Genomic DNA, 21,571 nt, shown 5'->3' on the forward strand with positions numbered 1-21,571 from the left:
TATATATTTGTTATTGTGTAATGTAATTTAAAGTGAATGAAACCTAAAATAAACATTAAAATACACTGAACAGTTGTGATAATGATGAGAGCTGAGCACGTCCGTCTCTGGCTCAGTGCCAGTCAAAGCGGGAAAGCAGTGAAAGCAAAGGTTTGAAATTTTGAATTTAGCAGTCGATCACGTGATTCACTGAACGTTCTAATCACACCGGTGTGATCGTACGCTCCAGGGACCAGCCAAGACTGATCACACCGGTGTGATCGTACATGTCAAAGGGTTCATTTCTGTAGTATACTCACTCAGAGCCTTTGATAGCAGCATTCAGCTTCATGAGCCACTCTCCACTGCAAACACACTGTTCATCTGACCTTGTAACATCCAGACCAGATTCACATTACCTCTGTGATTTATGAGCTCAACACTACATTTACATGTTTTTATCCAACATAAATGTTCCTCAATTTATCAACTACTAATGGACAAATAAAATAGATAACTTATGTTTATTACTTTATAGATTTGTTCTACATAATAGCACACATACATGTAAATGTATTTAATTTAAATAAAGTCACTCAAACTTGCATATGGATGTATATTTTGAGGTAATCACTCCTCATAGTCACACAGCCTGTTTTATTAAGTTAGGTGCTTTAAATACTATTAAAGTGTGAGATTTTAACCTGCGTTAGTGTGCAGATCTGACAATCCATTCACACGATCGGAGGTGCACATTTCTGTGATTATCCCTTAAGGATAAGTCCCTCTACTGATCTTAAAAATATATATATATAAAAAAACAGAGACGACTTAAAGTTATTTTCTGTTGAGATCAACAAATGTTGTGAATAGAGATAAGCATCTACTGAACCCGGAACATTCCTTTGATTATGATTAACAATTAACTTGAACTACTTATTTATCTGAAGCAAATGTAAATCATGTACAAAAGACAGTAAATCAGGACACTATAAAGGAGCATGAGAGACTGTGAGGATGACAGAGCAAGAGCTGGAAACAAACATCAGTGAAGAATAATGGATTTAGTACAGCATCAGGTAGATGGAGGACTCAATGAGAATGAGATCAGTCAACAACTCAGATCTGAGAACGGAAGACAGAATCCACCTCAAACAGACACTTTGAGAGATGAAGCTTCAACTGACAGCCAACAAAACTGCGATCCGAGCTTACCTGACATCAATGCAGCGCTGAGAGAACTGACCGCCACCGTTACAGAGCAGAAAGTGAACATCAGAGAACTGACCGCCACAGTTACAGAGCAGAAAACGAACATCAGAGAACTGACCGCCACCGTTACAGAGCAGAAAACGAACATCAGAGAACTGACCGCCACAGTTACAGAGCAGAAAGGAAACATCAGAGAACTGACCGCCACCATTACAGAGCAGAAAGTGAACATCAGAGAACTGACCGCCACCGTTACAGAGCAGAAAGGAAACATCAGAGAACTGACCGCCACCGTTACAGAGCAGAAAACGAACATCAGAGAACTGACCGCCACCGTTACAGAGCAGAAAACGAACATCAGAGAACTGACCGCCACCGTTACAGAGCAGAAAGGAAACATCAGAGAACTGACCGCCACCGTTACAGAGCAGAAAGTGAACATCAGAGAACTGACCGCCACCGTTACAGAGCAGAAAACGAACATCAGAGAACTGACCGCCACAGTTACAGAGCAGAAAACAAACATCAGAGAACTGACCGCCACCGTTACAGAGCAGAAAACAAACATCAGAGAACTGACCGCCACCGTTACAGAGCAGAAAACAAACATCAAAGCTTTAGAGACGAGACTGAGGGAACAACAGACGTTTATCCTGGAAAAGATGAACAAGAAAAATGATGGTATCTCACCAAAACATTCATTATTTTATCAATGATCCTCAAAGTATAACACCAATGAAATACATTGCATAGTGAAAGCGTTAGTGTAAAGTTAAGTGTATACTGTGCAAATTGTTTTTATCTATTACAATAATACAATAAAACAGAAATTTTATTCCTTTACAGAAATCTCAAATCTTACTCTGGGTCAAGTGGAGTTGAGAAAGGAAAATAGAGGTGAAAGTGTGCTTGAATGATGTTAAATTTAGTGTATAGATTCTAATTGAAATATAGTAATATATCACTATATTCCTTATGTTTTTCAACAACAGACAGAGAAATAGCTTTTTCAGCTTCACTGATGCAATCTGGCAGTGGATATATTGGTCCTTTTACCTCTGAAATCACACTAACCTACAAGAACGTCATCACAAACATACGGAACGCCTACAACCCAATTACAGGTAATTATCAGTGAAATGAGTCATAAAACTCAGTTTATAGTAATGAAAACTCTTCTGCTCCATTCAGACCTCTCTGCAGTCTCAATGTGTATAAGAGAATTAGGGGCCGTTTACACGACACCAGTTTCAACAAAAAACTGAAAACTTTGTAAGCGTTTTGGCCGTTCATTCACACAACAACTGCGTTTTGGGGACTTGAAAACGGAAACTTTTGAAAAAGTTATTTACAAACACTTTGAAAGTGCAAGTTTTTGGAAACAATACCATTATCGTCTCCGTGTAAACTACAAAAACCAGAATTTGTGAAAATGGTGATGTCATGCACATGCGTATTACATGATCAGTCTATAGTCTATACTACTATATCCGTTTCTTTACAAAGTGACATCGCCAACTACTGGCCTGGCACCAGAATGCAGTGTTTTAAAGCGTTTCCCCGGATCTGTGTGAACGGGGATCGTTTTGACAACGTTGTTGCCGGTACGCGAAAAATGCAAAGAAAAAAACTTGTCTGTTTTTAGGAAATCATTGTCGTGTAAACGTAGCCTGAAATTATCTGCCATCTTTCAAAGCTTTTACACAGTGTGCTTGATAATTAAACAATCATACAGGACACATCTGATTCTGTATCTCTTGTTATTTGATTTAGGTATTTTCACAGCCCCGCTGAAAGGAGCGTACATGTTCAGAATCTCTGTATTTGGTCATGGCCCAATATCAGGTGCAGCCATTTATAAAAATGGAGAGCGTGTGGTTATAGCATATGATAATCAGCCTCAGTATGACTTAAACTCCTCTAATGGAGTTGTGATGATCCTGGAGGTTGGAGATGTTGTCTATGTGAAACTTTGGCCTAACACGAGGATATTTGATAGCGAGAATAACCACAGCACTTTCAGTGGTTACATCCTGTTTCCCTTAAGATAACAGGAGCTTTGCAAAATATGATTCCAATAATTCTGAACCTTCAGCGTATGATTTAAGATGAAACTCATGAAGAATCATTAACATATAAACCTGTATTAATGTGAACTAATGTGTGTTTGAAATTTGCAATAGATTACTGTATAAAAGTCTAAATGAGACACTATACTCATAAGTCCTAACTGTCTATACATGTAAGTTTGTATAAAGAGTTTCAGCACTGAGACAGACAGGATCCATGAATATCACGTGAGACTCAAGTGTTTTGTTAAATATCTATATCTAAAACACAAAACCACCACACAATAACAGAGGTGAATTTTGACGAAGACATTTGTAATGTTATTTTAATGATTTTTATAAAGTTTAAATATGATTTCAAATGCAAATAATTATTTTATAGAGCAGAGTGAGCCTATGAGTGCTGTCCTCTGCTATTATGTGGTGGTTTTGTGTTTTAGATATAGATATTTAACCCCTTTATAGGCAAAGATCGCAGATGGCCTCAGATTATTGTTGTTAAACATTCACTGCATTTTAAAACATCATACTCTTACTTGATCTGGACAAACTTGAGTATCATTAGAAAGATTAAAGACTCAAGCTTTGATATTTGACCACTGTTTATGATAAAACTAAGTTGCAGTGACATTCATTTCTTAATTTATGTCAGGATTAAAAAATAATCAATCTGTAATGTATGATATTTGAAATAGAATATCAACACTCATATGAATTCACTCACGTCTGCTGTGGTTTATTTGGGAAATCAAAAAGGAAACTACAAAAAAAACAAGTATCCAACTTGCATCAGTCAATGTTGATTTACTGGTCACCATAAACATCATTGACACATTTGACAGACCAAAAAAACACCAGTAAAAAAGGCAAATATGCGAAACGTGGAAAATATTTAGTAGGTTTAGAAGACAAATCAGGACACAGAATTCCCAAGGCAGGAGTCTTTGCAGAAGCAGGAGTGGGTCGTGCAGCCGCCGAATTGAGTATATTAGAGGCAAAAGCCAAAGGCCCGAACGCTTCAGCTGGTGCTGAAGCAAGTTCGACTGGAGCTGGAGTGATGGCTCGTGCTGAAGTTGGAAGTGTTTCAGCAAAAGCTGGCCCAGTTGTCACCAAACTGGGACTAGAGTTGACACGGGTGCATCTTTTTGCCTGGGTGGACTGGAGACAAAATTCCTGGGAACTGGAATCTCAATTGGTCCAAAAACCAGTGTATCTCTCTTGGGTTCAGAAGTGTCATGTTCAGTCATGTAGTCATACAGAAAATGAATGCCTGTGTGTAATATTTGACTAGAGGACCATAAGGACAATAACTAGAATATTAAAATATGTATTTTTTAAATTTTTTAAATAAGCAAATTGAATGCAGTGGTATTAACATTGAACTGAATCATACTTTAACACAGACAACCATTCAGTGTTTTATTTCAAAATTTAATTTTATTATTCATTTTAATTTTGAGGTTTTTGGGGACAAAAAAACTAACTTGGAAATACTTGTGTTTCTTCATGATCAGGTGAATGTATTGCTCTTTTCTTCAGTACTGTCCTTCCCTTTGTAAAGGGATAAGAAACAGTTCATGTAAATAAAATAATTTAAAAACAATCCCAACAATAAAGTCAATCAAAACCTTTATTGTTGAGTCTGTATTTGTTGAGACACTGTTATCTAAAGTCAGTACATCATATGTTTTACCTTTACAACCATTTCAACATCTTGATTGTCGGGGCTGATTTTACGGCAGCTTTCCCTTTACTGTAAGTAATTACATCTTCTGTCCTGTTTTGCATTTGATAACAGAGCATAACATTCATGAGTCCACTGCAATATGCAACTAATATGATTACTCTAGAAACCTTTTTTTCTATTATATTATTATAATCTCTAACCCGACCATTGCTATGTCATCTGCATACTTAGAAGTCACGGTCATTAACCTGCATTTCATTAATGTGGACAAAGAAAATTCTGGATACTCTTGGCTGAAAACCGAAACCAAAAATGACTTTTTTAAAAATAATTATTAAGGAATATGCAGACACTACAGTCATCCTGGACTGCACGGAGCTGAGGTGCCAGTGTCCTAAATCACCTCTTGTGAAATGTTCTCAGCATACAAGTCCCACTGTACTCTCGAAGGGCTACATTTATCTCTCCACTGTACGCTGGTTCTGTCAGTGACAAACAGACACAAGTTCTTTGACACAGAGACTCCACTTCGGCTTTTTGGTAACATTAATCAGCGATATGCTGTAGCATGTCTCCTGACAAACTATGAAAACGGGCCTTTTGTAAAGGCTAGGGCAAAGAAGCCAGAGTAACACTTGTGTTCTGTGAGAAACATATTGTGTCTGTAAATAGCTTCTCTTTTTTTTTTTCATTAGAAGGTTCAAATAAAAAAATAAAAAAATTAGTTAAACGTTTTTTCAGCCACTTTCTTATAATTGTTGATTCTTAGAAATATATTCAAATGACCAGAGGATGGTTGTTCACTTTTAGAAATGTATAAAATTGACCAGAGAGCGTCTATAGAAATCTGTCTAATCTAAATCTAATCAGAATCGATACCAGTAATGTTTAATGTTAACTTTTACAAATGTAATTTGTAAATTACTTTTTATGCATTGCTGTACACTGCACAAACTCTTTGAATATATAACAATGGAATTATGTGCATTTTATATGTACTTTAGTTCATCAGTGCTTTTAAGCCATCTGTAATAAAAGAATAATATTTTCATGCACAGTAAATAATATTTACATAAATAATACATAGTTCGGATTTATTTGACTTATGTCTAATCCCTATGTCTAATCAATATCTTCATGTCTTTAGCCATTGTTGGAAATAACTTTTTTTTTAAGGAGAATGCGTAAGTACAGTAAGTGCATTTGAAAAAACAAATATGTACCATAGACATATAAAGATTATTATTATTTATTTCACTTTACTCACTTAAATAACAGGGGACGCATAATGTGTGTAAAGAAGTGCCAATACAGAACTAAGTTTCTGTGAATCCCAGTGCTTAGCGTACATATTTAAATATCGATAAATATTCCTACACACTAGTGTTATTTATGGTATTTGAAACGAAATATATATTTGAAATAGCCGTTAGCAGGATTACATGCGATGATTATTAAGGGTATTTGAAGAGGGCAGCGTAATATGATTGGCAGAGTGAACCGGGACATCATCTTCCTTAATGAAGACTGACAGGCTGTGGATCCAATAAAAATCTGAAACTCAGACACACAAACACATACACAACAAAAGACTACCCACACACAACACGCATAATAAGTGCAGCGTACATAACAGTGACTGCGTGCAGCGGGTTCAACAACAGATTAAACAGTACACAGATCAGAAACGTGGATCTGTGGTGACATCACAACCGTACTGCATTGTGGGACATATACACTCACCTAAAGGATTATTAGGAACACCATACTAATACTGTGTTTGACCTCCTTTCGCCTTCAGAACTGCCTTAATTCTACGTGGCATTGATTCAACAAGGTGCTGAAAGCATTCTTTAGAAATGTTGGCCCATATTGATAGGATAGCATCTTGCAGTTGATGGAGATTTGTGGGATGCACATCCAGGGCACGAAGCTCCCATTCCACCACATCCCAAAGATGCTCAATTGGGTTGAGATCTGGTGACTGTGGGGGCCATTTTAGTACAGTGAACTCATTGTCATGTCAGTGTCATGTCAAGTACAGTGAGTACAGTGAACTCATTGTCAGACCAGGCAACATTTTTCCAGTCTTCAACTGTCCAATTTTGGTGAGCTTGTGCAAATTGTAGCCTCTTTTTCCTATTTGTAGTGGAGATGAGTGGTACCCGGTGGGATCTTCTGCTGTTGTAGCCCATCCGCCTCAAGGTTGTGCGTGTTGTGGCTTCACAAATGCTTTGCTGCATACCTCGGTTGTAACGAGTGGTTATTTCAGTCAAAGTTGCTCTTCTATCAGCTTAAATCAGTCGGCCCATTCTCCTCTGACCTCTAGCATCAACAAGGCATTTTCGCCCACAGGACTGCCGCATACTGGATGTTTTTCCCTTTTCACACCATTCTTTGTAAACCCTAGAAATGGTTGTGCGTGAAAATCCCAGTAACTGAGCAGATTGTGAAATACTCAGACCGGCCCGTCTGGCACCAACAACCATGCCACGCTCAAAATTGCTTAAATCACCTTTCTTTCCCATTCTGACATTCAGTTTGGAGTTCAGGAGATTGTCTTGACCAGGACCACACCCCTAAATGCATTGAAGCAACTGCCATGTGATTGGTTGATTAGATAATTGCATTAATGAGAAATTGAACAGGTGTTCCTAATAATCCTTTAGGTGAGTGTAGGTGCCTGAAGTGTACATGTGAAGTAGACTCGCTACCTTGGGTTTTATCTATACATTTTCCTTTTTGTTTTTCCCTTGCTTTGATTAGGTAAAATTGCTTCTGTCGATTCTTCCTTGTGGGCTCGTTTGGGGTTTTCGTGGATCACTTGAAAATAGTGCTTCATTTTCTCGTCAATTAGCAGCTGCGTAGAAATTATGGGCACGTTACTTAGGAATTGTGGGAAATGGAGTTGGACAAAATGACTCAATGTAGCCGGGACACGAGTTTTAATCACACAATAGACTACAACTACCAAGTATAATAGCAGTGTGCTATCAATCTCACACACAAACAAGCACAACAATAGGCTTGTTTGAGATGAGCAAAATCTGCGCAGAATCGATCACCGGTGATCAGCGCGAGATGCATGCTGGTTAGAAATGTGTCCGAGTGCGGTCCGCCTTGCTCTGATGTCATGCTGACGTATGTCAAAAATCTCTCGCGAGCGCAAGGTACACCTGTCGGATTCTGCAGTCGCGCGCAGTTGCTCTCCACCGACTGCGCTGATCAAAAGCATGATGGGAAACGACTTGCTGACGACACAGCTTAATGTTCATTGGTTTAAACAACCGTGATGTATTGTTCTCTTTTAAAATGTTTGATTTTAAAACTCTGATATCATGTTTTATGTATGTGTGAATATTCCCAAACTATCTAACAGTGCGATCTCTATGGATTATGCAATGTATTTTTTATAAATAAATAAATAAAATAAAAACACATGTCTGTATTAAAGGTGCATTGCGCAAGTCTCTGAGTTTTTGCAGAACTATGCCCCCTTCTGGCGACACGCGAAACTGCAACCAGAGTTGTGCACGCGGTTACATGGAGTTTGCGATGAACTAGAAGCCGGTCTCTTTGAATCCATCTTCTACTTTTGCAAAAGTCGCTTGAGTTGTCTTCGCTGATGCGGATAATGGCGGCGAATACACAAACCTGCCAGACATAGCCAGGTGAGCGTGAACGCGCATGACGTCACGCCCAGTCGATTCCGACCCGAATCCCTCTTATTTATTTTACTGTACAGGATTATAGAGGCAATCGCAGTGATCATAGAAGGGCTCATTCAGCCCATCATGCAATTGTTTAAGCATGTATGGGTTAGAAAAACGGGTATTTTTAACATGAAATGTTGCGCAATGCACCTTTAAAGAAAAAAAGACTGATAAACATGTATTTGGAATGGAATTAAATAAGTAGGCTACTTTGGGTGTCTTGTTCATTATATTTATTTTCATATAAAAGCAACAGAACTTAAATTCCATCCAGTTTATTAGCAACACTGTGCACGAGCGTGAATCCCGCGAATCCCGCGATATCCATCTTTGATCTCACAGCTGTCAGATCCACTGCGAGAAGAGAGAACTGTCCGGCTTGCCTGCGCTTTTTTCACTCCTCCCCTCACTGCAGCCGCCTACTCTCGGCTACATTTCAGGCGAGGCGAGGCGCATCTCAAACAAGCCTAATCACTTCACACTATTGAGCGGCTGTCATGAACATGCAAAACTGTGGTAAATGTATTCACCACAGTGGTAAATGTATTCATCGCACAGACGTGTGCATACCGATATGAGCATATATGTCACACTGTACAGCCCTGTAAACGAAACTGCATATTTTTCAATTAAAGATAACTTGGAGGATTCGTATGGGCTGCTTTTGGAGCTTGAGACCTTAAATATAAAATGTTTTTCTCTATTTAACAACATTAACTTACAATAGTGAAAAATGACCTTTCTTTTTGATCACGTCTGCCTTCAAGGAGATTGCATGTTTTCTTACGTGGCTGAATGTTGGACTCATGAACAATAATCACATTGTTTGCATACACTCAAACTGATTTGCCGAAATCAAAATGAGGACAGTGCAAGAAGGGATTTGCCGTTAGCGCCATTAAACTGGTGGCTACGAGATAAGGATGTCGTTCCCACACTATGACATTCCCACGACTTACTATGTCATGGCCACAACAAAACTAACTGAACATGTCCATTCCCAGTCACCATACACTTTAATTTAAGATAAATGCAGACATAATGAATAGGTAAAAGTATACAATATTGTTTTACAAAAACAATATTTCTTTTGCCCTTTGCTCAGTTGTTTTTAGGTTAGTCTTCTGAGATAAGATAAGGCAAATTCTTGTTGATACTGTTTCCCAGAATGAAGGTAAAGCTGGTCATTGAACCAGGAAATCAAGCCTGACACTTCACTTTACAATACGTTCCCTTTTATAAGATAATACATTTAAAAAGAACAATGTTCCAGTTTACAATAAGATCCATCAATTCAAAATTATCTTTTACTAGTAAATAATATTAGTAAATAGCCTGCAAAAATGATTAACTCATTAAGTCATTTTTAAAATAGGTCATACTTTTGGATAAGATTCACAAATCCATACATTTATCCATCCATTCTCCATACCGTCCCCTGTAGGGTCACTGGAGGGCTGAAGGCAGGGGACACCCTATGATTCAGTGAAGTTCACAAAAACTCATTAATGCTTTATCACTGTTATGTAACATTAAAAAGTGCAAACAAGCATTTGCATATAAATGAAAACTGTATATTTTGTATTCACTGTTTCCAGCTGACCTCCTCTCAAGGGGAAAACAATGTCCAGATAGATAAGTGCCATGTGTATCCTGTGTTTTTATGTCCAGACTTATTTTGATATACAGTGAGGAAAATAAGTATTTGAACACCCTGCTATTTTGCAAGTTCTCCCACTTAGAAATCATGGAGGGGTCTGAAATTGTCATCGTAGGTGCATGTCCACTGTGAGAGACATAATCAAAAAAAAAAAATCCAGAAATCACAATGTATGATTTTTTAACTATTTATTTGTATGATACAGCTGCAAATAAGTATTTGAACACCTGAGAAAATCAATGTTAATATTTGGTACAGTAGCCTTTGTTTGCAATTACAGAGGTCAAACGTTTCCTGTAGTTTTTCACCAGGTTTGCACACACTGCAGGAGGGATTTTGGCCCACTCCTCCACACAGATCTTCTCTAGATCAGTCAGGTTTCTGGGCTGTCGCTGAGAAACACGGAGTTTGAGCTCCCTCCAAAGATTCTCTATTGGGTTTAGGTCTGGAGACTGGCTAGGCCACGCCAGAACCTTGATATGCTTCTTACAGAGCCACTCCTTGGTTATCCTGGCTGTGTGCTTCGGGTCATTGTCATGTTGGAAGACCCAGCCTCGACCCATCTTCAATGCTCTAACTGAGGGAAGGAGGTTGTTCCCCAAAATCTCGCAATACATGGCCCCGGTCATCCTCTCCTTAATACGGTGCAGTCGCCCTGTCCCATGTGCAGAAAAACACCCCCAAAGCATGATGCTACCACCCCCATGCTTCACAGTAGGGATGGTGTTCTTGGGATGGTACTCATCATTCTTCTTCCTCCAAACACGTTTAGTGGAATTATGACCAAAAAGTTCTATTTTGGTCTCATCTGACCACATGACTTTCTCCCATGACTCCTCTGGATCATCCAAATGGGGTCATTGGCAAACTTAAGACGGGCCTTGACATGTGCTGGTTTAAGCAGGGGAACCTTCCGTGCCATGCATGATTTCAAACCATGACGTCTTAGTGTATTACCAACAGTAACCTTGGAAACGGTGGTCCCAGCTCTTTTCAGGTCATTGACCAGCTCCTCCCGTGTAGATCTGGGCTGATTTCTCACCTTTCTTAGGATCATTGAGACCCCACGAGGTGAGATCTTGCATGGAGCCCCAGTCCGAGGGAGATTGACAGTCATGTTTAGCTTCTTCCATTTTCTAATGATTGCTCCAACAGTGGACCTTTTTTCACCAAGCTGCTTGGCAATTTCCCCGTAGCCCTTTCCAGCCTTGTGGAGGTGTACAATTTTGTCTCTAGTGTCTTTGGACAGCTCTTTGGTCTTGGCCATGTTAGTAGTTGGATTCTTACTGATTGTATGGGGTGGACAGGTGTCTTTATGCAGCTAACGACCTCAAACAGGTGCATCTAATTTAGGATAATAAATGGAGTGGAGGTGGACATTTTAAAGGCAGACTAACAGGTCTTTGAGGGTCAGAATTCTAGCTGATAGACAGGTGTTCAAATACTTATTTGCAGCTGTATCATACAAATAAATAGTTAAAAAATCATATATTGTGATTTCTGGATTTTTTTTTTTAGATTATGTCTCTCACAGTGGACATGCACCTACGATGACAATTTCAGACCCCTCCATGATTTCCAAGTGGGAGAACTTGCAAAATAGCAGGGTGTTCAAATACTTATTTCCTCACTGTATATACTCTTAGTTTATATTAGAATCTTTTATGTGTGTTCACATTTTACTCAAGTTACAAGTTACTCCCCTGTTCATTCTGTGGCCTTAGCCCTTCCTGATTATTGTTTCTTTTAGCTGCTGTAACTTTGTCAAATAAAGGCTAGATTCTTTCCCACTGAATCTAAGTACAGAAGCTTCATTTGTCTGAAAAGCTATTTGTTGACAGGCTAGGACAATTATGCTAAATCGCTGTGTTTAAAATCATATAATTTTCTGCTAGAAAAAGAGTAAGAAGGAACATAAGAAATCAGCTAATATCATGAAATCACATGTCTTCTGTTGTCAGAGTTCTCAGCATTTCATTCACATTTTGGTAGAAATGTGACACTTAATGACACTTAATAGTAGAAGGATATCTCTCAGAAAAATGTACGATGCTTTGGGTTAAAGACATGGCTAAAACATAATAAAAATGTTTGTTTCAATTTAATTCTAATTTAATTCCCCAGTGTCACAAGCGCCAGCTGGAGTGCCTATAGTCTCACGTAGGCTAGGCCTTCAGACTGACGGCAGAAGGTCTGGACCCTATCTTAGACCCTATTTTAGGCTCGTCTGTCCAGCCGAGTCTCAGGAGCTTAGGTGTTATTTTTGATTCTGCCATGTCCTTGGAGAAACACTCAAATCAACTTATTAAAAACTGTTTCTTTCAATTAAGGAACATTTCTAAAATAAGAGCCTTGGTGTCAAAGGCCGAATTGGAGATGATCATTCATGCTTTTATTTCATCTCGCTTAGACTATTGTAACAGTCTTTTTATTTGTCTTAATAAGAAAGATTTTTGTCGCCTCCAGACTGTCCAAAATTCTGCTGCAAGGCTTTTAAGCCACACCAGTAAAAGGGCACACATCACACCTGTCTTAGCTTCACTTCATTGGTTACCAGTGCAATTTAGAATGCACTTTAAAATTTTGGTTCTTACTTTTAGAGCCCTACAAGGACAGGCGCCCCCTTACATCTCTTTTAGTTGCCCCCCACACACATTTTAAAACTAGAGGGGACCATTCGTTTCAAGCTGTGGCACCTAGGCTGTGGAACGCATTGCCTCCTTCTACACGCTGCTTGGATTCAGTGGAAAATTTTAAAACACAGTTGAAAACTCTTCTATTTAAAGAGGCCTTTAGCTAGACTGTAGGGTGGTTAGGCCGGTCTTATGTGTATTTTTGTTTATTTCTGTTTTATTTTTTGCTTTTGTTATTCATTTTTGATTATGTATTGTAATGTATTTATAAATGTTGTGTATTCCTCCTTTTGTTGTGAAGCACTTTGTTATTTTTATCTGTGAAATGTACTATACAAATAAATTTTACTTACTATCGCAGCTTTTAAGCGCCCATTGTCATGGTTATAAACACCACAGCTTTCGTTTTCAAAAGGGGGTTTGGCGTCCGGCATTTGTTTTCCAGGTGGACCATTAAAGAACGTGACACACACATCTCCCGGACATCCTTCAGGGTTCAACCAACCAGACGACAACTTCGAAAACCTGAAGTGTTTCCAGTTGAGTGTGCCATATGCATCAGATGTTCAGTCAGTGGTCCATGGGCGTGACGTCTGAGGCTGAGACTAGAGTGCCTATAATCTCCACCAGAGGGCACACCACTTCTTCTTCTTCTTGTCCAGTTTTATGGTGGTTGATGGTTTACCGCCACCAACTGGACTGGAGTGTGAAGCATCAATGGGAAGGAAAAACAAAACAATCATGGGAGAAAAAAATATATGCTTTAAAGGTCCCGTATTATGCCCCTTTTCACAAGATGTAAAGTAAGTCTCTGATGTCCCCAGAGTGTGTATGTGAAGTTTTAGCTCAAAATACCCAACAGATCATTTTTTACAGCATGTTTAAATTGTCATTTTTTGGGGCTCAGAAAAATGCTGTTTTAGTGTGTGGCCTTTAAATGCAAATTAACTGCTGCTGCCGGCCCAGGGGGCGGAGCTTCATGAGCTCACGCTCAGTCTCAGGACATTTTCATCTCACGGAATGATGATAATATCAGAAACTCTCAGTAACGGTGTTCATTTCGACCCGGAGTCGGACAATAATGCCTACAGAGTCAGAGTGCTGTATGGAGATGGAACAGGTATAGTTCTCTTACGAGAGGTTCTCTCGTATTGCGTAAGTTGCTTACGCTACGGGAAAGTTGTCTTTCTTCGAGATCTGAAGCCAAAAAATTATCCTTAATTTTGTATTCATTGTCAACGCAGTGCAGCGGCAGGCAGACCACGGCAGGCTGTAAGAGCGTGCTCATTGGCTGCCCGGCGGCAACTGCTTAAGCCTACCAGTGAGCCCTGTATGACGTCACACCCTATCAGGGCGCTTCGCGCCCTCCACACCCTTCTAACCGTGAGGGTGGGTGTGGCCAGTGTGTATATAAGCAGGGCTCGTAGGCTGAAATTCTGATTTTCTTGTCTTCAGCGAAGCTCTTCGCATCGATGGATCTTGAGAGCCGCCGCCGTTGAAACCAGCGACCAGCAAGCCTAGGACAGTGCCTGAAGAAGCTGGCCGCCTTCGCCGCCTTCAGCCATCCGTGCCTGCTACGCTATCAGGCGACATATCCTTTTACTGCTGTGTGTGTTCGCCTACTGCGACACACACTCTCTCGTTCTAAAAGAGCCGAGGCGTTTTTCTCAAAATGCCTCGTTTTTCCTGCGGTTCGTGCCGCGCCCCGCTCAGCAACGGAGACCGCCACCTCATCTGCGCTCTCTGCCTGGGCCGCGACCACGCCGCCACCGCACTCTCTACGGGCGGCTGCCCAGAGTGCGAGGAACTTTCAATGTCGACCCTGCGGGCTCGACTTGAAGTTTTCGACCAAGCTGTCTCTCCGCCTGTCTCTGCTACGCCGCGCAGGAAGAAGCGCCGCTCACAGAGACCACCGGAGACCGATGAGGCGTTTAGAAGCTCGCCGGAGCCCCTCCCTCGAGCTTCTCTTTCACCCTCTCCGCCCCCCCCTTTCGGCCGCTCAACCGCCGGCTCCCGCCCGCGCTGCCGCCGCGTCAGGGGATGAGGCCGCTGGGTGCGACGAGCACGCTGACAGCTGTTCTATCCTGGCCTCTGACAGCGAGGAGTGGTCTACCGCCTCCTCTACAGTCAAGGATTCCGGCCGCACTCGAGCAGGCGAGGACGCAGAGCTTTTGCGCCTCCTCACCAAGGCCGTTGACCAGCTGGGCCTCGAGTGGTCTCCTCCTAAGGAGCCAGCACCCAACAGACTCGACGGCTGCTTTCTACATCGCCGCCGCCACCGCTCGCCAGCATCCAGAACCGCACCCTTCCTGCCAGAGCTCCACAGCGAGCTCTCTAAATCGTGGAATGCACCATTCTCCGCGAGAGTCTCTTCCCACGCTTCATCGACGCTCTCTCAGGTTGACGGCGCCGCTGAAAAGGGGTATAATGCCATTCCCCCCGTAGAAGAGGCGGTTGCAGCGCACCTTTGCCCGCCGTCTGGTTGGCGCTCAAAGGCTGCCCTCCCGTCTAAGGCTTGCAGGACCACTTCAGCCCTTGTCGGCCGCGCTTTCGCCGCCGCCGGACAGGCTGCATTTGCCCTTCACTCCATGGCCGTACTACAGATTCTACAAGCCAATCTTCTCCGCGAATTGGACGAGAGCGGCTCTGAATCTGCTTCCATCACGGATGTACGAAGCGCGACGGACCTTTCCCTTCGCGCCACGAAATCCGCTGCCCAGGCCATCGGACGGTGCATGGCCTCTCTGACTGTTATTGAGAGGCATCTATGGCTGACGCTCGCCGACATGAGGGAATCTGAGCGCGCGGTGTTTCTCAACGCCCCCCTCTCCCCCTCAGGTCTGTTCGGCCCGGCGGTACACGGGATCGTGGACCGCTTCTCGGAGGTGCAGAAAACTACACAGGCTATGAACATTTTTCTGCCTCGACGCTCTAGCTCTGCTGCACGCCGTCCTCGCGACCAGCCTGCACAGAGCCCTGCCCAGCGTCCAGCTCGACCTCCGTCCTCGCAGCGACGACAGGGCGGCCGCCCTAGATCGCGCTCGACCAGCCGAAACAGACCGCCTCCGCCGCGGGGACCCCGGCAGAGGATTACGGTGAAACCTGAGCCCGCTAAGTCCTCCTAGCCCGAGAAAGGAAGCGACGGTTGAGTCCCGCTGCGGCCGGACCACCGTCAAAGCTTCATGCGCTGCCAGTCCCCGTTGCTACGGTTACTGCAGACGCTCACTTCGCAGCCAACGAGCTGGTAAATCTACCTTCTCGCCTGTACACAACCGCCGTTTTCACGGCGACCCAGAGAAATCTCAAAAAGAGTATAATGTCTGGTTGCACGGCTCACGCCGTATGTGTTTCAAGTGCAGTAAGTGTGCCCACGCTGCCGTGTTCACCCCTGTACACAAGCACCATAAATCCCGTGTCTCTCACAGAGCCCACTCTCATAAAGCAGGCAAAAGCCGCTCGAGTGCTGAAAGTAGGTCACGTGTCCACCTCCCCGTGCCCACACCTACCCACTGCCCGCTCTGTTACACGGCCTCTCACAACCGGTCAGGTTTTAAATGTAAGTCCTGTGCCCGCCCTCGAGCGTTCACACACACTAACAAACATCTCGCCCCCGACGCCGCCCTCGCGCGTCGCGCCTCACACTATATGTTCCCCGTCCAAAGCCACCGGGACACTGTGTGTAAAACGGCCAGCTATCGCTGCATGCGAGCCGCCGCATATAAGCACCAAGAGCGCGCGCACCTCCGTTTCGAGCTCTCAACGCGCGGCAATCAGAGCTCGGAGGCCATTCTGCCCCTGGCTGCACACACGAAAGCGTGGGAAGCTATTCCAGGCGCGTCAGAATGGGTGATAAGCACAGTAAAAGAGGGCTATACTCTGCAGTTCGCTCGCCGCCCCCCGCGCTTTCATGCGCGTACCGAGACGAGAGTGAATGGGGAAGTAGCACATCTACTTCGAGCAGAAATAGCGACACTCCTGTGCAAAGGGGCTATAGAACCGGTACCTCCTTCTATGAGCGAGACGGGCTTTTACAGCCGTTATTTCCTTGTTCCCAAGAAGGATGGAGCGCTCAGACCAATATTAGATCTGAGACATTTGAACAAGGCTCTTATGAGAAGACCGTTCAAAATGCTTACAACCAGGAAGATCCTCGCGCAAATTCGCCCGAGAGACTGGTTTATCTCTCTCGATCTGAAAGACGCGTACTTTCAGATCCAGATAATACCCCGTCACAGGCCATTCTTGAGATTCGCCTTCGACGGTCAGGTATATCAATACACCGTCCTGCCGTTCGGCCTGTCTTTAGCACCCCGTACATTCACGAAGTGCATGGACACGGCTCTCGCTCCCCTGAGAGCTCAGGGAATGCGGATTTTGAACTATCTGGACGATTGGCTAATTATAGCACAGTCAGAGGCAGAGCTTATCGCCCACTTTCCAGACAGTGCTTCTCAGCCATCTGGAAAGCCTGGGGCTCACGGTCAACTGGACCAAGAGCGCTTTAGTGCCCAGTCAGTCAACCTCTTTCCTGGGTTTGGATCTGGACTCTGTGGCAATGACGGCCCGCCTGTCGATACAGCGCACGCGCTGTATTCAACGCCTGGCCGCGTCTTTCCAGCCGGGCAGCACCGCACCTCTCAAGACATTTCAGAGGATGCTGGGTTGTATGGCTTCAGCTGCAGCAGTGCTTCAGCTGGGTCTATTGCGTATGCGCCCGCTACAACGCTGGTTGAACGCCCTAGTGCCTCACAGAGCATGGGCTTCCGGCCGCATCCAGATCAGAGTGACTCAGAGCTGCGTTTCAGCACTGAAGCCCTGGTTAGCGGCCGACTGGTACCAGCGGGGAGTGACAATGGGGGCCGTCTCGCACCGCAAAGTTATCTCGACGGACGCTTCCACCTCAGGCTGGGGCGCTCTGTTCGAAGGCAAACCGGTCTTTGGCCTCTGGTCAGACCAGGAGAAATCCCTCCACATAAATTGTTTGGAGATGATGGCGGTCGAGAACGCGCTCAAGCGCTTCCTCCCACTCATACGGGATCACCATGTGCTAGTCCGCTCGGACAACATGTCCGTGGTGTCCTATGTGAACCGACAGGGCGGTGTCAGATCCAGGAACCTGTGCAGACTGACAGAACGCCTTCTCGTATGGGCTCACCGCTCGTTGCGCTCACTGAGAGCCGCGCACGTGCCGGGCCACCTGAATGTCGGCCCAGACAGACTGTCCAGGGACATCATTCCCCCGGGAGAATGGTCCCTGCACCCTCAGACAGTCCAGTTGCTCTGGCGCCTATTCGGCAGAGCGGATGTCGACCTCTTTGCGTCGAAAGACAACGCTCACTGCCCGATATTTTTCTCGAGGAGCGAGGACGCGCTGGCCCGGACCTGGCCCAGCCTCCCGCTGTACGCCTTTCCCCCGATCTCCCTGTTACCACAGGTCATTACGAGAATCAGGGAAACACACCACCCAGTGCTTCTCATAGCCCCTTGTTGGGAGAACCAAATCTGGTACCCAGAGCTGGTGAGGCTGTCGCACTTACCCCCATGGCCGATCCCGGTGAGGAAGGATCTCCTATCTCAAGCCGGTGGATCGATCTGGCATCCCCATCCAGAGCGCTGGTCTCTGCATGCGTGGATAATCAACGGATACCCGTTGAGCTACCAGAAGGGGTCGTAAACACGATCACGCAGTCTAGAGCTCCCTCTACGAGACGGCTCTATGCGTCTAAATGGTCTGTGTTCGCTAAATGGTGTGCTACTAAGAGCGTTGATCCACGCACATGTGAGGTTCCGCGGGTGCTCTCCTTCCTTCAAGAGCTGTTGGACAAGGGCAGGTCCCCTTCCACGCTCAAAGTGTATGTGGCGGCTATTGCAGCGTTCGCTGAGACGACGCGCAGCCATGCAATAGGAAGAAATGAGCTTGTCATCCGTTTCCTCAGAGGAGCCAGACGGATGAATCCCCCGCGGCCCCCCTCGGTTCCTATCTGGGATCTGTCCTTGGTCCTGGAGGCCCTGAAGGCTTTTCCCTTTGAACCACTTGAATCCGTGGATCTGAAATACCTTTCGCTCAAAACCGTTTTTCTGATAGCTCTGTCTTAAGTAAAACGCGTGGGGGATTTGCACGCGCTATCTGTTAGCCCTGCATGTCTCGAGTTCGGACCTAATGACTCTAAAGTCATTCTCAGACCGAGACACGGTTACATCCCTAAAGCGATTGGTACCCCCTTTAGGGCGCAAATCATCTCCCTTTCGGCTCTGCCAGCATCCGATAGCGGGGACAGTGATAACCTCCTATGCCCCGTTAGGGCGCTGAGAGTTTACATTACGCGCTCCGCCGCTTTCAGGCGTTCCGAGCAGCTCTTCGTTTCTTTCGGCGGGCGCACCAGAGGTCTGGAAAATATATTTATATTATCAGGCATGTCAATAAACAGCTGTTCTTGCAGTTTGTTTTTGTAATTAAAACATTAATCTAACACATTATGTATACATGTATCAATGTAGATATTGTAATATATTAATTGTTACTACATGTTAATTATCTACACCAAAACGATTATTTTTCCTCTACTGTGTAAAAGGCTGGCTGTAGGTTATACATACATATAGGGTTATACATTTTGATTTACAATTAGATAGTTTTTACTTATTATAGTTAGTTTTAGTTTTTAACATTAGTATTTATTACTAAATGTATTGCAATTTTTATATTATGTAATTTGACTCCCTTTTAGGGAGACTTTTTACCATCTTTCTAGGGACTGCAGATGAAAAAACAGTATTCAAGTTTAAATAGAACAACATACAGCAATAATATATTTGTATTCTAGTTCTTATATTCATTAGGTTTATATAGATTGATAGTCAAGCTGTCACGATCTGCTCCGAGACACAAAGGTTTAGATCCAAACGCAGCTTTATTGTATGGGGCAATCCAAAAAAAACAAAAAAACGCTGGCAACGGTTAACAGGTTAAGGAGCGGATTCCAGACGCTCCTAAAACTGTCCAGGAGGGAGGTGGAGCGGAGGCGGACCCGGGGGCGGGATGGAGGGCCAGGCCCGTGGAGCGGATAACGACCTGGAGACTGCAGCAAGACGGGAGGCCAGGGCGGATCAGGCTGTGCAGGCGACCGGGGAGGAGACGACCCTTAAGGCGGCCGGGGAGGAGATGACCCTTCAGGCGGCCGGGGAGGAGACGACCCTTCAGGCGGCCGGGCGGAGGCGACCCAGGAACAGGAACAGACACCGGCTCAGGAACAGACACCGGCTCAGGAACAGACACAGGCTCGGCGGCCATCTCTGCTGAGGGCTCAAGCGACGTGGCGGTGGTCATCTCGTCTGGAGACACTGGCTCGGCGGAGACCATCTTGTCCTGGGACACTGGTTCGGCGGAGACCATCTTGTCCTGAGACACTGGTTCGGCGGCGACCATCTTGTACGGAGACACTGGCTCGGTGGTGGCCATCTTGTACGGAGACACTGGCTCGGCGGCGGCCATCTTGTACGGAGACACTGGCTCGGCGGCGGCCATCTTGTACAGACACACTGGCTCGGCGGTGGCCATCTTGTACGGACACACTGGCTCGGCGGCGGCCATCTTGTACGGAGACACTGGCTCGGAGGCGGCCATCTTGTCCGGAGACACAGGCGTGGAGTCGGCCATCTTGTCCGGAGACACAGGCGCGCGTATTTCAAGAGGAAGAGGAACAGATTCAGGCTCAGTATCAGATTCAGGCTCAGGAACAGATTCAGTCTCGGCGGGACGAGACTCTTCACGGGCAGACGTGACGTGAAGCTCAGTCTCTGGATCGGCTGACGTGACGTGAAGCTCAGTCTCTGGATCGGCAGAAGTGACGACGTGAAGCTCAGTCTCTGGATCGGCAGAAGTGACGACGTGAAGCTCAGTCTCTGGATCGGCAGAAGTGACGACGTGAAGCTCTGGCTCGGCAGGACTGACGTGAAGCTCTGGCTCTGGCTCTGGCTCGGCAGGACTGACGTGAAGCTCTGGCTCTGGCTCGGCAGGACTGACGTGAAGAGGCTGATCTGGGAATGCTGATGAATGTGGTGGACCAAGCTCCATGGCCATTGCCTCTTGGAGTGTGATGCCCCTTCCCAAAAAAGGTTTAGGGGACATGTCCTCCTCAACCTCCCCAACAGTGAAGGAGGAACCACATAAAATTAGGGCATAGTCCAGAAAGTCTCTTAGACTACAATTAAACTACCAAGATCGTATGGGCTCATTTAGTCCAAAACAGAAAATGTCCTTTAAAGCCACTTCATCAAATGGAACTTGAGAAGATAACTTACAAAACTGGTGAACATAGTCCTCAATAGGTAAGTCTCTTTGCTGGAAATGTTGTAGTTGGTCGACTGGGTCCATGGTTAGATTGGAAATGCTAACTAGAAAAATGCATTTCCGGAGGAACTGCAAAGTGTGCTTGCTCGGGTGCAGTGCACTAACGTTAGCAGGTAGTGGATAGATGCGAGAAAAAATGCGAGAATGCGAGAAAAAAGATGTAAAACTGTCTTTTATTTTTGAATTTAATTCCTCAATCAGCGCTGGACCGGCATTTTCTGTCTTCCGCTGAGCCCTGGCCGTAGACAGATCATATGTTTTACCCTGT

At 44.5% G+C, this 21,571-nt stretch overlaps 2 protein-coding genes across 2 annotated transcripts in view; one reads left to right on the forward strand and one right to left on the reverse strand.

Annotated features, from left to right (window-relative positions):
- Positions 1 to 21,571, reverse strand: part of LOC309496107 (uncharacterized protein) — a 246,674-nt gene that overhangs the window by 200,471 nt on the left and 24,632 nt on the right. The window lies entirely within an intron of this gene.
- On the forward strand, positions 999 to 3,242 carry LOC309496414 (uncharacterized protein; the record flags this gene model as incomplete). The annotated part of the gene is made up of 4 exons (XM_082166407.1): positions 999 to 1,872; positions 2,038 to 2,088; positions 2,184 to 2,315; positions 2,965 to 3,242. The coding sequence occupies exons 1-4, from the start codon at positions 1,038 to 1,040 to the stop codon at positions 3,240 to 3,242; spliced, it is 1,296 nt and encodes a 431-aa protein (XP_082022533.1). The 5' UTR covers positions 999 to 1,037.

The sequence above is a fragment of the Leuciscus leuciscus genome, assembly GCF_965113295.1.
Source record: "Leuciscus leuciscus genome assembly, chromosome: 4".
Classification (NCBI taxonomy): Eukaryota; Metazoa; Chordata; class Actinopteri; order Cypriniformes; family Leuciscidae; genus Leuciscus; species Leuciscus leuciscus.